Genomic DNA, 17,117 nt, shown 5'->3' with positions numbered 1-17,117 from the left:
GTGACAATTATGAACATCATTTGTGTCACAAAAAGGCGTACACCTACCGTTTCCAACAAATTAAGGCACATAGCGATATCATTTGAGTTGATGGTAGGCTAGGAGCGTGCTATGCGGTGAAGTTCATTTTTAAGAGTGTACACGCTACATCAAAGAGGACTACTCTCCTCGCTTTAGGACCATCTCAAACTAGAAAGGAACTTATCCTGTCTAACCTTATATATCGAAAGAAAATCGCAAGCCAAAGAATTATCCGCAAGCTAATGCAGCGGACCACCAGGACATGTCCGTCCTGGTGGTCAGTATATTGTCCTACACCTCCCAGGCTTGATAGATGCACTCGTGTGAAGTGTTCGCGTCATTCCTTCGCTCAACTCATGCATTCACGATAACCCTGTGGAAGAGTCCAAAACCTGAGATGACTTGTGTACAATTTACGTTTACACTCGCATTCAGTTGTACAAAATAAGTGTAATACATTTTTCCTGTACAAATTAAATTGAATATATACTTTGTGTTTCGTTATGTGTATCTTTATGAACGCGTATTACCATGCATTTTGTAACCCCTCCCGCATGTAACGCCCCCACAAAGGTCGCATAAGGTTCAGCTCAATGCCATCCAATGACATTATACTGCTGCTTCAAAACACCGATTCTGTTGTAACGGACTGTACAGTCAAGAAACATATTTTTGCAAAAGCGATGACGGTGAAAACAGAATGATATCGATATCGGCGCCCCATTATCAGAATTCATCACCTATCTCTTCAGAAAGCATGAACGCAGCTCCCTGCAAAGTGTGGAGGGAAATCACGGCTTTCGAGTGACATTGGAACGCAATGGAAACAGAGGAGCAGCCAATTAGATGTCCTTCGCACACATTCCTGTTGAAAAAAAAAACATTGAAATTATGCGGACCCATACATTACTGGATATGGGGTATAGGTGTCGTAGGTGTATCTAGGTTATACGGACCATAGAGGTACTCATATGTCCGTATGACCCATAAACTCTATATCCAATAAACCAGTATGAACGAGTGTCGTGCATTTCCCATGTGGCACGTACAAATATATGGGGGCCACATGGCAATTATATACAGGGTGTTTCACCTACGTACTCGCCGGAGGATTGTGGGACTTTCGGCAGTTTCCATCTAGAAACGTTTGCCGCCATTCAGGAAGGCTTTGGACAATTTTTAATTGAGGGAAATTTATTTTTTCAATTGAACTTTGAAGCCATTTTTTTTACAGAAATATGAAGTCCTCAACGGATACGTCCGGCGAGTACGCCGCCAGTTAGAATTTTGTATCAGGTTAGGTGAAACACCCTGTATATTATATTGGAGACCATAATGTTACGTACCACGTTCAAGTAGCCGCTCCTGGGGTAGGGATCGTATAAGGATGTGGAAGAAAGATAATAGAGGGCGCATCCAGTAACACACATGAGTGGGGAACGGAAATGGACCTATACGTGAATCACCAAAGGCCGGGATACATTCTGAAAGCGGAAGTCGTAGCTGTCACATCATAGCAAAGTGTAGATGTGTTAAGCCCAAATACCTTTACATGATCATAGTGGCGAATGAAGGAAAATTTTTCTGTGTGTTCGAGGTGATTTGTGTTTTTGTACATTTCAGGGCACTGCCGTAAGAGCTCTCACCGCCATGAAGCACATGATGGAGTTGCATGCGGTGAGTGTGTGCCCTGTCTCTTTCGCAGTACATACAAGTCAGTAAAGAGCTAAGCAACGCCCTTTGACGTTTTTCAACATCTGCACGGTGGATCTATTCATTTTCCTACGGCAGGTGTATGTGTTGTACACCGAAATGAACAAATCAAAAGCGTCTTCAATTCATAGATTCCACATTAGTAACAGAGCCACTGGGGCATTATACGAGGGGTGTTCAAGTCAAACCGGGACTTTCTCTCTCCTGCGTGTACAAATGGCTCGCGCTTCTTCTTTCGTCATTTTCACACGCGACAGGCCTCCGCGTTGACCACGTGGTGGTCCAAAGTTTGTGCAAAACAGAAGACACGTGCTGGACAAGATGGCCGACAACGGGGTGAGCGCGCACATCGAACAGCGAATAGTCATGAAGTTTCTCGTGAATGAAGGCGTAAAGTCATCTGAAATTCCCAGAAGACTTCAGCTTAGTATGGCACCGATACACTTAGCCGCAGCAAAGCGTTTGAGTGGTGCAAACGGTTCCGAGACGGCCGTACATCAGTACAGGACGATCCCGGCCGGGGCGGCTCAGATCCCAGTGTCAGAGTTCCTGAGAACGTCCACGTTTTTGCACGGTTTTCTGGGACAAGGCTGGCGTTGTTCATGTTGATTTTCTGCCCAGTGGTACCACCATCAATAGTGCATATTACTGCCAGGTTCTCAGGGATGTGCATAAAGAGCTGAAGCAGAAGCGGCCGGGCCTCATCACCAAAGGAGTCCTCCTCCTACAGTACAATGCACGCCCGCATACCGCGCATCTCACGACACGCGCCTTAATGAAACTCGGCTGGGAGTTGCTGCCACATCCCTCTTACAGTCCAGACCTCGCCCACAGCGATTTCCATCTCTTTGGGCCACTGAAGGCGTTCCTTGGGGGCCGCCACTTCAGCTGCGGCGACGAAGTCAAGAATGCGGTCCGATCATGGCTGCTACGTGCCGGTATGGATTTCTACAGTGCTGGCATCCAAGCCCTCGTGAAACGCTGGGACAAGTGCATTAGTGCAGCTAGAGATTACGTTGAAAAATAAAACAAATTTGTCGCCTGTAAGTTCATTTTACTTCTGCGGAAAATGAAAAGTCCCGGTTTGACTTGAACGCCCCTCGTATGTGACATCTTTGCCCTGATAAGTGATGATATAGGTTAACCAATAGGGTAACCATCACACTGAGATGAGAGTTTGAGCATAAGGTAATAGGAATCAATAGGGTAATAATCACACTGAACGGACGAAGAAATAGATCCAGTATGGTAGGAAGGGTACCCAAGAAAAGGGGCACGAAACATTGCACTACAGGCACGAACTAACCTTCGATTCACTAAATCCCACGGCTTCTGCACGTATATTTCCAAGGTGAACACACAGAAAGAGGTCCAGGCATCACTAATCGCGTACAAAAACTGTCACAGCGCTTCGGGACACCTAACCCACGACGAAAGACGAGTCCCGAGCGGGAACACTTCAAATCTATGTGTCCGGAGAATCAACGCCTAACGAGCAAGGAAGTACAAATGAAACAAAGGAAAGGCTGCATGCTAGCTGGTAAAGATCCACGAAGAACATCTAGAGACAGGGAAACAGAAGACGACACACGCAAGTTCTCAGACTCGCACCCTTTCCAAGATTTTTAGCTTTTAAGTTGAGATGAGCCAATAAATTATTGCTGTGTCTGAGAACTTGCGTGTGTCGTCTCCTGCGTCCGTGTCTCTCATTCTTCTTCATGGAGCAGTGAATCACTTCGAGGGTGCCACCTGTAACGGCGCTCCCAATGCTATATCTAGAGAACGCACGGAATGCCACGCGAACATGGCATGAAAGTTATCGGAAAGAGGATGTTTTCCCACCAAGAGAAGACATCAATCACTTTCCTACGCCAACAAACAACGGATATCGAAAGGATGGCACCGGTCCCCTGTGTGGAAGTTGCTGTTGCCATAGTGCCATAACTCAAGAACCGCGAGGAATAGATAGGTGCCGCAAGTTTCTACGTCTTCAGCGTGTCGAGCACAGCGTTGCTAAAAGAAGGTTGATACAGACCTCCGGGTTCGCACGTAACAACGCGGACAAACTTTACGCAAGGCGGGTTAGCGCCAGAAATATCGGCAGTAACGACCTAACCGTTGCAAATAGACGGGTAATGCGCAAGAGGAAAGTTGTAGCGCAATGAACGCGGCACGCGTACCCGCAATTTTAAGTAAATCGAACATTTATTCTGGTGGTGCTCTGGTGAGCGAGTTGCCGCACTAAATAACAGGAAGCGTTCCCATAGGTCGCGTTACCAAACCTACTGGCGTCAGACTCTCCAAAGTCCATATCTGGAGAGGCGAACGTCGCTCCCTGCAGGACACAAGTGGTTGGAAAGAGCACGCCGAGAACTTCCAAAGGATATTACACACGACTGTGTATCGATGCCCGCGAGCGTCTACAAACCGTCTATCATGCATTTTCGGCGTGCGTGCTGGTTAGCTGCACTAGTGGCGTTTTTCAGAAAAAAACAATAAGGTCGGACACCATGTATTAAAGGGGCAATAAAGAGGTATATGAGATGCACTTTTTGAAATGCATTGTGCTACATTACGGACAGTGAACGTTTTCAAAGAATTGTTGTCGCAAAAAAGCAAATAATGGCTCCAAACCGACCGAATATTCACTGCACTCTTTCGCGCTCATGCCCCGCCCTGCGTTGTCCCGGCAACAATAGCCACACGCCACTTTGACGTCGCGCACCGTCAACAATTCATAATGCGAGACGCTTATATATAAATTTGGTGTTATATCGTGAAGTGAGGTCAATTCTAAACATATTCCCACTTGTCAAGCCCAAGACAGCCCGTTCAGGCCGTACCGAAAGTCCCCACAATTCAATTCCATGTGCGCACTATGCTATCTGTGCTGTATTGCTCCGCGAGGTCACCGCGATGTTCTCGCAACCGGTTCCCTCGCCACCTGCTGCTTGTCTCATTGGGGTCCGTCATTGGCTTTGGTCCAGGTCTTTTGTGTATTTGCCTGAACATGCGGAACATAGATGAAACGATTCTATTCTCTAAATTTTGTGTTATCGCAAAACATTGTCATTGAAGTTACGTTGTCGCAATTCATATGTTACCACTGAACTGCAAAACTGTATTTTTCGCATTAGCACGCGTAGCCAAGTTTATTACATTTCCCGCATAACTTTTGATATGAACATGCAAGTAGAGCTGTTAATTGACATTGTAACTAACACGGGTCCCCGCACTAGCTTGCTAGGGTCCCCTCCCTGTAATTAATATTTGTACTTCCTGCAGAATCAATAAAGAATTTTTCAATCAATCAATCAACCGGAGTACCACCGGTACTGTTACAACGATTCAGAGGCAACGGATTGGTTACGTTATGCTATGTTGATCGCATAAAGTTATATGGGCAACGTTGCAGGTACGCTATTTGTTTCCACGAACATGCGGAACATAGATTAACGTTTATTTATTTATATATTTTGCTTTTTGTGTTATCCCATAACATTAAACTATTGATGCAACTTAAATTGTCGCAATTCGTAGGTTACCACTAAACTGCCACAGACTATTTTGCAAAATATGATACTTCCCAGACAACAAAACGTCATCCCACAAACGGCCCAGGGATATTCCTCTATGGATATTCAATATCCCCCCTGCATTCCAGAAATGTCCGTGGGTTGGCATATGCATGTCCCAGTGGTAGGCCTTTGGACATTCCCAGCAATATCCCACGAATGTGTCACGTGGATGTTAATGGCCCTTAATGTACCTACCGTTATTTGATGTGTCCGCACCACCAGACAGTGCTCGGTGCAGAAGTCCCAGGCGTTTCGTACATTTCGCTGCATTTCTCGATCGCCACGCCGACTTGCACACACATGAGGACAAATGATGAGTGTAATAAAAAAGTGCCAGCCGAATCGAGTCAGTGTGTAGTGCTCTGGCAAATTTTATTTACTACGTCCAACTTTCAATTACACTCAGTTTGCGTGCCAGAGGTATGACTGGATGACACTCTCTACCTCGAAAGCGTTTACTTCTCGGAGCCTTCTGTTTCCCTCACCGGATCTGAGATATGAAAAGAGAGAGAGAAAAAAGCATGTCTGTACATACGTATACATGGTTGTCGTTTTTATCCGATTTTTAAACACATAGGTGCTGAAAGCTGCACAGGTACCATTTCTTGTAGTTTCTTCACACATGAAATACGGCACCTGCCAAATTACGTCAAACTGAGGCAAACCTAAAGGCAAAACAACCTGTGTTGAGTGCAGGGAGAACTGCCTAGAACGATCATACGCTGTGACGCAATAATTCGCGCCCGTACTCGAAACTGTTATACAGACCGACTACAAAAACCATGCCTGTGCAGTTTTCGTACCTGTTTCATACAGATTCGATATTATTGTGTAAAAGAGAATGCAACCTGCTTTGAATATTTAGCACAATCGTGCTATTGCTTAGCTTTCAAACATCCTGACGGAAAGGAGCAGGAAGTTCTTAAAGCGAAAATGATACCAACAAACAATAACAATAAAACAGTAAGAAATATTACTGACAATGCAATGCCACCACTACTGGCTTCATAGGAGGTCAGCAAGAGACGCCGTAACGAATGAGGCTGCACATTCGATATAAGAGCATATCTAACTATGAAGCATTTCGGTATTTGTGAAAAAGTTCATATGGGAAGCACAGACGGCAATGCTTACGCTTATTAACGCCAGCCGTCACTTGTTCCAGTAAGGACCGCACCCAGAAACGCCTACAAGAGAGGTATATTTGAGAATTAACTTCCTGTTGTAGCCAGACAAGCCACAACAAGCGTCAGTGTGTACTGGAGATCTGAAAACGAAACAGCGCTTGTGGGGTGGGCACACACTATATGCATATATAGTGTGTGCGTTCATAGTGCGTCTCCATTTCAAACCTATCGCATTCAATCGCATAAAGGACCGCACCCAGAAACGCCTACAAGAGATGTATATTTGAGAATTAATTTGCTGTTGTAGCCACACAAACAACACAACAGCAAGCGTCGTGTGTACCTCTAGACGAAACCGCGTTTGCGTTCATAGTGCGTCTCCAATTCACACCCATTGCCTTGAATTGCGGAACGCAATATCACTGTGTTAGTTACTACGTTATTACCCAGCAGTAAACCCGCACTGACTCTACCTCATAAGGACACAGTATTTCTTCGCTAGCATTCCTATAGCGGCAGAAGATTGTTTGAAAATTGACACTCTGAACAATGTGGTTACGCCTTTATGTAAACAAACACTGCATTTGCTTTCTAAGGCTCTGTATCTGTGCGTCATGTATACGATATAGTATGGAATACTTACTTTCACGAAAGACGAAACCTCTGCCTTTGCGTCGTAATAAAGCAGTCCAACAGCCGCGTCCACTCCCGCGTTTCACATCAACCAGCTTTCAACTGACTGAACTGCGTCTTGACTTGGCTTCGTCGCCGAACAGGCAACCGCCGTTCGTCTTCCGGCTCGAAAATTGTCATGTGAGTACCGCCCGCGCGAACCCCACCACTTGCCCCTCGACATTTCCTTCCCCCACAGGAGTGAAAGGCCCGACCGCGGCGTTCTCGGTGCATTTTTTGGACATATCTTTGTGGATGCTACCGGAAATGCCGTCTTCGGCAATCTCCGAACATTCTTTGGATATATCTTTGCGGGCCTTCACATGGAATGCCGGCTTCGGCAATCTCTGGATATTGTTTGGACATATAAATTTTGTCGTGGTTGTCTGGGTTGGTCTTTCTTACTTTTTCTGTAGAATACTTGACAAAAACATGCAAATACTCCTGTTAATTCACATTGTAACTAACATGGGATGCACCAACAGCCTCTTAGAGTGTCCTCCACACATATTAGCATTTGTGCACGATGTGAATTGATGTTCTGAGGCGGGAACACATACAAAGGGCAAATACGTACAAAGCACATTGCAAATTACATACAAAGCACATTGTATGTATTATTCCTTTCTATGTGCTCCAGCCTCAGAACATCAATTCCAATCCTGTTCAACAAATGCCACTTGCGTCGCCCCATCGTGAGAATGTGTGTGCGAGGGAGAAAACATGTAACAGTGAAAGTGGGATGAGTGACAGAGTGGTTGGTTTGTCCCTTCAGATGACGCAACATTGGAAGTCGCTGGAGAGGTGTGTTAGGTTAGCTCAATTGGTAAGAGCCCTGGACCGATAATCCAGAAGATGTGGGTTCGTGTCATACAGCTGGCTATCCTTTTGAGTGAAACGTAAAGAGCGGCGAGAAAGCAGGCTTCCTTCTTTCATCATTCTGTTTTTACTTCTGCAAAATTAATAAAGAATTACGTTTTAATCAGTCAATCAATCGACGTTCCACTGGCAAGGTTACACAGATGTAGAGACAACGGACAGGTTACCTTATGCTATGTTGATCGCATAAAGTTATCTATGGAATCGTTGGAGGTGCGGTATTTCTCTGTATGAAACGTTTCAAACACATAATGTACTTTTAGGCAACCTTCCGGCACAATTTTTTTTTTGCTTCAGGGGATTTTTCACGACAATTCACTCACTGCAGCCTCCACTCTCTGCTTTAGCGTACTGATGAACCCATCACTTATCCGGTATATAAGCTGGTGAAATCGACGTCCGAGGTTTGGTACCCTTGTATCTACGTAGCACTCCCTAGAGCAAATGCCACCGAGGAGAACCCTACGTCATATCTTTGGGGGTACAAGGAGAACGACAAATGGTGAGTACGGAAAACATATAGGCTATTATTAGTTGTCACTGGGTTAGTGATACACATTGAATATACCCACAGTAAAGAAAGCAGCTAAGTGTTTCGCACATTATAATATGGTATGATTTACGAGCACAATTTATGGAGATTTCTCCAGCAACTGCTCTCCTTAACAGTTCATTTCCTCTCCCTAAACACAGTGGGAATTAAGCAGCGAAGACACATACTGGGATAATCACCATATTTCGCATTTCCCAGTGGAAGAAGCACAGCTGATCGGTCGACACAACCAGTTTCTTATTGTTTACTTTACAGTATTACGTCCGGTTAGTCAGAATTATTTACGTGAGCCACGGTATACAGCCATTAGAACTCCTCTGTTCACACTATAGGAAGCCCACGAGAAGCAACAACGGCTCTCTTTTGATTGTAATATTTGGTTGATTCATCCGCTGAGTCCTCTAGGCCTATTAACTGCTCGCCACTGTTCGAGCCTGCCTACTGGGTAGCTGGATAATTTTGTTTTACGTATGCGAGAAAAACCTAAATATTCAGCAAGAAGAGGCCCATTGCATCTCTCGCTCGCAGTCAATTATGTTGTTCATCCAAGGCCTGTTATTTCCTCCATAGGAGCAGCCGATCGGTGGTTGCCTCATACAACTCTATAAGACCACGACACTACCATAATTTCACGCGGATTAGCCGCTACTGATGCGCGATATGCTTTTTCTTTTTTTTTTTTTCTTCTCACGGGCGCGCTGTGCGGTTTATCCACCGGTGCGGCGTATCTGATGACTATGTTTCCCTTCTATTTCCCCCATACGCCGGTTTTAACGAAAAGGACGACACTGTCTCTGAACAGCACCGCGCTGCCAATGCACAAACAATGCGTAACAGGAGCGCGTAGACACACACATTCGAGTAGACTGACCTTCCTGGCACCTTCCCCCAAGCAACTTTAACGAAAGCGGCGACAGCGATTCATGTCTTCCGGAAGGCCACTGACCCGTCGACCTATGAAAAACACGCAACCAAGGCACAATCCGAGCTTGGCAAAACCTTAGAATTGACCTCCTTTGATGCACACCATGCCGACCCAGGAGTATCGACCACAGGGTCTATGGTCTTCTCTATGGTCTCCTTTGTCGCACAATCACCGGCGCCGTATTGCCCGCGGCTTGTCTGAACGAAAATTTTCAAAACATTCCCAAAACCACCACTGTCGTGGGACTTGCTCGTGGGGTGTACTGCGGATTGCCTGCGGTGGGGCTCATGCTCGTGAAATTACGGTTAATTGAGGAGTAATACGGTGGAAACGAAGGTCATTCTTAGGAAGGTGCGATACCAGAAATACTCCCGCTGAAAATGAAGAGGCTGTGGACACTGACATTTTTCCTCCATGTTGACTCTGTCTCCGAGAATATAGAATGAATTCTTTGAGTAATGAAATCGATGCTAAACTCGAACGGATTAAAAATGCTATTTGCTCGTTTGAAGATTCTTAGATAGGACGATTCACAGGGTACACGAAAAAAATTGAAAAAAACAAAAGAACAAAGTCAGTCTGTTTCGATAATCATCACTTTCTTGTGTAAAATTGCAAGTGTCATTCCTTAGCATTCTCATATAGGGAACGTGGATTCGTTAGAAAGAGGTATTCTATGTGCAACGGACAGTAACCTATGGTGTGTACACCGACTGGACGGTCTTCCTTTGCAGGACCCAAGGGATAAGGATATACAATGTCGAAGAAGACGCAAAATATCACTCCGATATAGGTGAGTACATCACACACGATACTACCAATAAATGTAAAAAAAAAAAGAAGAAAACTATCCCGTAAAGCTTCGTGGCGAGAGTATTGCGTGCCGTAGGCACGAAGGAAAAGGAACGTCGACTAGCTCCCGTCGCATTGTGGTTAGGATGATCGCTTTCTACGCCGAGACTGGGAGGTGACACGGGTTGGAATCCTGTCACCGGCTGTGCTGTCTGAGGTTTTCCCTGGGTTTCCCGAAGACTTTCCACATGTCGGCACAGTTCCCCCTGAAGTCGGCCCAGGACGCATACTAAACCCCCTGTCCCCCACTCCTTCCTGCTGTCCTCTCTCCATCTGTCCACATCTGTACGCCGCTGATAGCCACAGTTGCTTCGCGGCGCTAACACGGAATAAAAAAAAAGGAACGTCGACAAATATGCAGGGAAAGTTACGCAACGAAGAAACGAAACAGTCAGAAATGAAAGAAGCGGAGGCCAATTTGTCGATAACAGGTGACATCCTATAGAGAGACACTCAATGTGCGCAAATCAAAGTTTAAAGCCGCTGTCGCATACTCGATTATGATACTCTCTGGCTCCGTGTACATGCATGGGATCGCTTATACCGCAACGCACTCTCGCACACAATCTGGATATCGGCTCGCAATCCTGGTCGGCGCAATCATGAGGGACACGCTGCACAGTCCGGACTTCACATTCATGATCGCGGCTTTCATTTGACGCTCTCTGGCCAGAGCTTTGCACGATACCCATTGAAGTTCCAAATAAAAAAAAAAAGAAACAATGGTCCACGATGGCTACCTGAAACAAAAACAACAACTTTATTACAAGATGATGACTGGGGAGTTTCAGCGCCTGGTGCTACACTATACCCTCGCGCTAATCGGCAGTGCACGCCTTCAAGCAGATCTCTTTTTTTTTTTTTTTTACGTCCGATAAAAGGTCTAATAACGGGCCACGTCCTGGCAAAATATAAATGAAATCAGAAGGGGCCTTTCCGAGAAATGGACGCGGAAAATCCTTGTTTTTCTTTTTTTCGAAATATGCATAAACATTTGCCTGTTGTGTTGCCTGGTCTCTACCGGTACCGCCCACTTTTGTACGCCTCCCAAACCTTCTGGAAAGAAGAGATCAGGTCCCCCCTCAAGTCCTCCGAGCCCATTTTCATGATCTGGTAGACGCGAAGTTTTCTACGTTTACGGCAGCATATACTGATGGCGCATCCCGAAACAACAAGTCCGCCTCAGCCTTCGTCATTCCATCCGAAGGCGTCGTGCACGGAATACGCCTCTCACATCCAAACTCCTCCACAGCTGCGGAACTCTATGCCATTATTTTCTTTCTACAACACATCGCTGATTTTCCACCCCGGGAATGGGCAGTCTTTACAGACTCCAAATCTGCCCTTCAAGCAATTGAAAATTCCGGCATACGAGGCCATCCGCACCCCTAGTCACAGACGTGCTAATGGCTTACCACACTATCTACGCCGCAGGCCACAGACTAGTTCTCCAGTGGGTTCCAGCCCACTTTGGTGTCGTGGGGAACGAGCAGGCCGACAGCGCCGCAGAAGCAGCACTCTCGTATCGGAAACGGACCCGTATTGTTCTGCTGAGAGGAGACCGCCGTTCCATTCTGCGACGCCTAGTGACACCCCTGGCTTCCCGCCAACGGACAACCGACATTTTCCCCCCCTCTATGTTGAACAGAGTTGATCCCACGCTCGCTTTCCGCATGCCACGAAACACCTCTCGTCAAGATGCTGCATTAATCCACCGAATGAGCCTCGATGTGGCCTTTACAGCTCAGTGGCGTTACCGCTTGAGGCAAGTTGACTCTCCCACCTGCTGCCACTGTGGTGCTCTTGAGGATCTGGAGCACATTCTTCTTCATTGCCCTCACTACGAACCTTCCCGAACCACACTCTCCGAGTCTCTTCGTCAGCTGGACTCTCGCCCTTTCTCCCTCTCGAAATTGCTTGGTCCCTGGCCCAATCCAGCCCAGCAACGCTCTGCGCTCAAAGCTCTTCTGACATTTCTGGACACCATCGGACTTCGATCGTTATTGTGAAGGGGCTCGTTATTTTATTCCCCCATTCCATCCAGCAATGGGGTAGAGTATCGCCTGTGGCGATGAAACTCCCCACTCTCCAAGGTCGAAAATAAAGTTGTTGTTGTTGCCTGTTTGAGCAGCTACCTGGAGGAGGTATACGGACAATAGATATGTTACATGAAAGAATATTAAAAGCTGAGTGAGCTGATGCCAAGTATGGTAATGAGGAACATCTACAGCCAGAGAAATCACACGTCGAAGTTGGAACAAAGCTGCGCGAGAGAGCACGTTCGCCATTTCTTATAGTACAGAGCGTTGCATCTGCGCAAAAAATTGCGCTCGGACTGCTGCCTGTAAGCATACTAAAGCATAAAAAAATAACTAGGGTATCATTTAAAACTCAGGATATATACGCGTGCAAGCATGACAAAACTGAAACACTCGAATTCAGGGCAGGATTTTCTCGATTTTTTTTTCAGGAACACTATTCGGTAGAAATTATTCATTTTACCTTCGTTGATCATCATGTACGATGGGCTTCTAAATATAAAAAAAATAATAAAAATCCAGGAGGTCTATCGGACCTCCCTGCATGAACTGCCGTGAACCTGGCCTGTGTGGTGCCGATGACCCCTATTACTTGGTAGCACATGGTGGTGTTGGCAAAATGAAAATAAAAAATAACAATAGGTAGACAATTTGGGGTGCTTTGCCATGCGGTGCAAGCGTTCATGCATTCAACATCATGCAGTTCAATGTTTATTTTGCTTCTGTGCATGTAAATTGGAAACGAACAACGTAATAAGAGATACGTCATCTTTTTGTCGCTCTGCTAACAGGGTAACAAGCAAGTTCACATGCAAAGTAAAGCAACTGCGTAAGGTAAACGGAGTTTACGACTACTCTTTAGCCTATGCGTGCGAAACAACCTCACTGTATCAAGCTAGTCCATATGAACACATTGCGCACACGTCAATTTCTTTTGTACATCGCTTGACTACTCGGAAAACTCACAAGAGTAGACACAGATTGCGAAGACAACAATCACAGATAAAACACAGGAACAATACGGGCATGAATGTACTTCGAACGTTCTCAACACGCTTGAAAGTAACTTTCTGAGGCTGGGACACACACACAGACAAATACAGCTTGGGACAAAAGTTTACGGAACACCAGGTTGTCGCATTTCTCCATTGGAGCGACACCCTAGCAGCAAAGAGGAGCGGACACACATACTGAGAGATGGATAGACCGAGCTGTCACCCGTTCCTTATTCGACCTCTTCCTTGCATCTAGTAGGGACTTGCTCCAATGAAGAAATACCCCAGTGCCAGGTTCCATAAACTTTTGTCCCAAGCTGTACAAGCATCACGAACAAACGGCGTGTTCTTCCATGTTGTTTTCTCAGCGTGAAACGCTTAGGAGCTTTGGCTTCAGCTGCTTGGAATCAGGTTCGACCTAGAGCATATGTAGCCTACTATAAGCCACTACAAACTAAATGGGTCACTCAATGGCGGTCTACGCTGTTTTACGTTGCGAATAGGCTGAAGTACATAGCAAGATGGCGACTTTGCCCCACCTGATTACAGCATACCGAGCCCTGTTCGCGAACGCTGTTCGCTCACATAAGCCCCTCGATGCGCACCGAAATGCGCGCCGTACTCGGTCCATTTCTGAGAGATGGGTGGAGTCGGTTCAGTTCGCTTGGAGAACCCATGTGAACGCCTAGGTGCGCTCCAATTTCATCACGGTAGGTGGTGCTCCTGTCAGTCCTCTCCGCGCATTGTATAATGGGAAGTATCACGTTGTGCTCCGCAGTTGGCGCGCAGTACGAAATCCGAATGCTGTTTTCGGCGTACAACAGCGCAGCGTTGTCCGTGTTGGATCGCTAACGTTGTGCTTAGTACATTATACCACTGTAACCATGCTAGCAGCGACGAAAAGACGTGCACTGCGGAGGAAAGCACCTGCAGAACACTACTGTGCGAGACCCAGACATTTCCCAGGTTCGAATTTGTGCCCTGAAATGCCGGCGCGTGAATGTCACATCCTTCTACCTAGCTATCAGCGCTATTCTCCAGCTCATAGAAGCGATACTGTACCCGGCCTCAATAGGTTTACAATTTAATCCTGAAATCCCAGCCGAGGACAGCTGTTTGGCTCTACTCGGAGCTCGTCAGCCCGGCGCAGGGACGTGACACGATCTTGGGTCGGCACTAACAAAGCGCCTCGGCGAGACGTCAATGTTCCACGGGGACGGCTCCACCTGTGGAGGCTGCGGTGCAAGCCAGCAGGTACTTATACAAAGGAGAAATAGTCGAAGCTTTGTGGCTGCACGTTGAGCATATGTTTACAATTTGATCCTGCACTCCAAGCCGAGGACAGCTGTTTCGCTCTACTCGGAGCTCGTCAGCCCGGCGCAGGGACGTGACACGATCTTGGGTCGGCACTAACAAAGCGCCTCGGCGAGACGTCAATGTTCCACGGGGACGGCTCCACCCGTGGAGGCTGCGGTGCAAGTCAGCAGGTACTTATACAAAGGAGAAATAGTCGAAGCTTTGTGGCTGCACGTTGAGCATATGTTTACAATTTGATCCTGCACTCCAAGCCGAGGACAGCTGTTTCGCTCTACTCGGAGCTCGTCAGCCCGGCGCAGGGACGTGACACGATCTTGGGTCGGCACTAACAAAGCGCCTCGGCGAGACGTCAATGTTCCACGGGGACGGCTCCACCTGTGGAGGCTGCGCTGCAAGCAGGCAGGTACTTATACAAAGGAGAAATAGTCGAAGCTTTGTGGCTGCACGTTGAGCATATGTTTACAATTTGATCCTGCACTCCAAGCCGAGGACAGCTGTTTCCCTCTACTCGGAGCTCGTCAGCCCGGCGCAGGGACGTGACACGATCTTGGGTCGGCACTAACAAAGCGCCTCGGCGAGACGTCAATGTTCCACGGGGACGGCTCCACCTGTGGAGGCTGCGGTGCAAGCCAGCAGGTACTTATACAAAGGAGAAATAGTCGAAGCTTTGTGGCTGCACGTTGAGCATATGTTTACAATTTGATCCTGCACTCCAAGCCGAGGACAGCTGTTTCGCTCTACTCGGAGCTCGTCAGCCCGGCGCAGGAACGTGACACGATCTTGGGTCGGCACTAACAAAGCGCCTCGGCGAGACGTCAATGTTCCACGGGGACGGCTCCACCTGTGGAGGCTGCGGTGCAAGCCAGCAGGTACTTACACAAAGGAAAAATAGTCGAAGCTTTGTGGCTGCACGTTGAGCATATGTTTACAATTTGATCCTGCACTCCCAGCCGAGGACAGCTGTTTTGCTCTACTCGGAGCTCGTGAGCCCGGCGCAGAGAAGTGACACGATCTTGGGTCGGCACTAACAAAGCGCATCGGCGAGACGTCAGTGTTCCACGGAGACGGCTCCACCTGTGGAGGCTGCCGTGCAAGCCAGCAGGTACTTATACAAAGCAAAAATAGTCGAAGCTCTGTGGCTGCACGTTGAGCATATGTTTACAATTTGATCCTGCACTCCCAGCCGAGGACAGCTGTTTCGCTCTACTCGGAGCTCGTCAGCCCGGCGCAGGGAAGTGACACGATCTTGGGTCGGCACTAACAAAGCGCCTCGGCGAGACGTCAATGTTCCACGGTGACGGCTCCACCTGTGGAGGCTGCGATGCAAGCCAGCAGGTACTTATACAAAGGAAAAATAGTCGAAGCTTTGTGGCTGCACGTTGAGCATATGTTTACAATTTGATCCTGCACTCCAAGCCGAGGACAGCTGTTTCGCTCTACTCGGAGCTCGTCAGCCCGGCGCAGGGACGTGACACGATCTTGGGTCGGCACTAACAAAGCGCCCCGGCGAGACGTCAATGTTCCACGGGGACGGCTCCACCCGTGGAGGCTGCGGTGCAAGTCAGCAGGTACTTATACAAAGGAGAAATAGTCGAAGCTTTGTGGCTGCACGTTGAGCATATGTTTACAATTTGATCCTGCACTCCAAGCCGAGGACAGCTGTTTCGCTCTACTCGGAGCTCGTCAGCCCGGCGCAGGGACGTGACACGATCTTGGGTCGGCACTAACAAAGCGCCTCGGCGAGACGTCAATGTTCCACGGGGACGGCTCCACCTGTGGAGGCTGCGCTGCAAGCAGGCAGGTACTTATACAAAGGAGAAATAGTCGAAGCTTTGTGGCTGCACGTTGAGCATATGTTTACAATTTGATCCTGCACTCCAAGCCGAGGACAGCTGTTTCGCTCTACTCGGAGCTCGTCAGCCCGGCGCAGGGACGTGACACGATCTTGGGTCGGCACTAACAAAGCGCCTCGGCGAGACGTCAATGTTCCACGGGGACGGCTCCACCTGTGGAGGCTGCGGTGCAAGCCAGCAGGTACTTATACAAAGGAGAAATAGTCGAAGCTTTGTGGCTGCACGTTGAGCATATGTTTACAATTTGATCCTGCACTCCAAGCCGAGGACAGCTGTTTCGCTCTACTCGGAGCTCGTCAGCCCGGCGCAGGAACGTGACACGATCTTGGGTCGGCACTAACAAAGCGCCTCGGCGAGACGTCAATGTTCCACGGGGACGGCTCCACCTGTGGAGGCTGCGGTGCAAGCCAGCAGGTACTTACACAAAGGAAAAATAGTCGAAGCTTTGTGGCTGCACGTTGAGCATATGTTTACAATTTGATCCTGCACTCCCAGCCGAGGACAGCTGTTTTGCTCTACTCGGAGCTCGTGAGCCCGGCGCAGAGAAGTGACACGATCTTGGGTCGGCACTAACAAAGCGCATCGGCGAGACG

At 47.7% G+C, this 17,117-nt stretch overlaps 1 protein-coding gene across 3 annotated transcripts in view; it reads left to right on the top strand.

Moving 5' to 3' along the window:
* Positions 1 to 17,117, top strand: part of LOC135372678 (uncharacterized) — a 52,680-nt gene that overhangs the window by 15,097 nt on the left and 20,466 nt on the right. For all 3 annotated transcript variants that reach the window (XM_064606183.1, XM_064606177.1, XM_064606191.1), the window contains 3 exons: positions 1,645 to 1,698; positions 8,338 to 8,492; positions 10,203 to 10,261. In XM_064606183.1, coding sequence (XP_064462253.1) covers positions 1,645 to 1,698; positions 8,338 to 8,492; positions 10,203 to 10,261 — 268 coding nt within the window. The remainder of the gene's footprint in view (positions 1 to 1,644; positions 1,699 to 8,337; positions 8,493 to 10,202; positions 10,262 to 17,117) is intronic.

Source organism: Ornithodoros turicata, chromosome 1, assembly GCF_037126465.1.
Source record: "Ornithodoros turicata isolate Travis chromosome 1, ASM3712646v1, whole genome shotgun sequence".
NCBI classification, from domain to species: domain Eukaryota; kingdom Metazoa; phylum Arthropoda; class Arachnida; order Ixodida; family Argasidae; genus Ornithodoros; species Ornithodoros turicata.
This window is presented reverse-complemented; position numbering and strand designations above follow the sequence as displayed.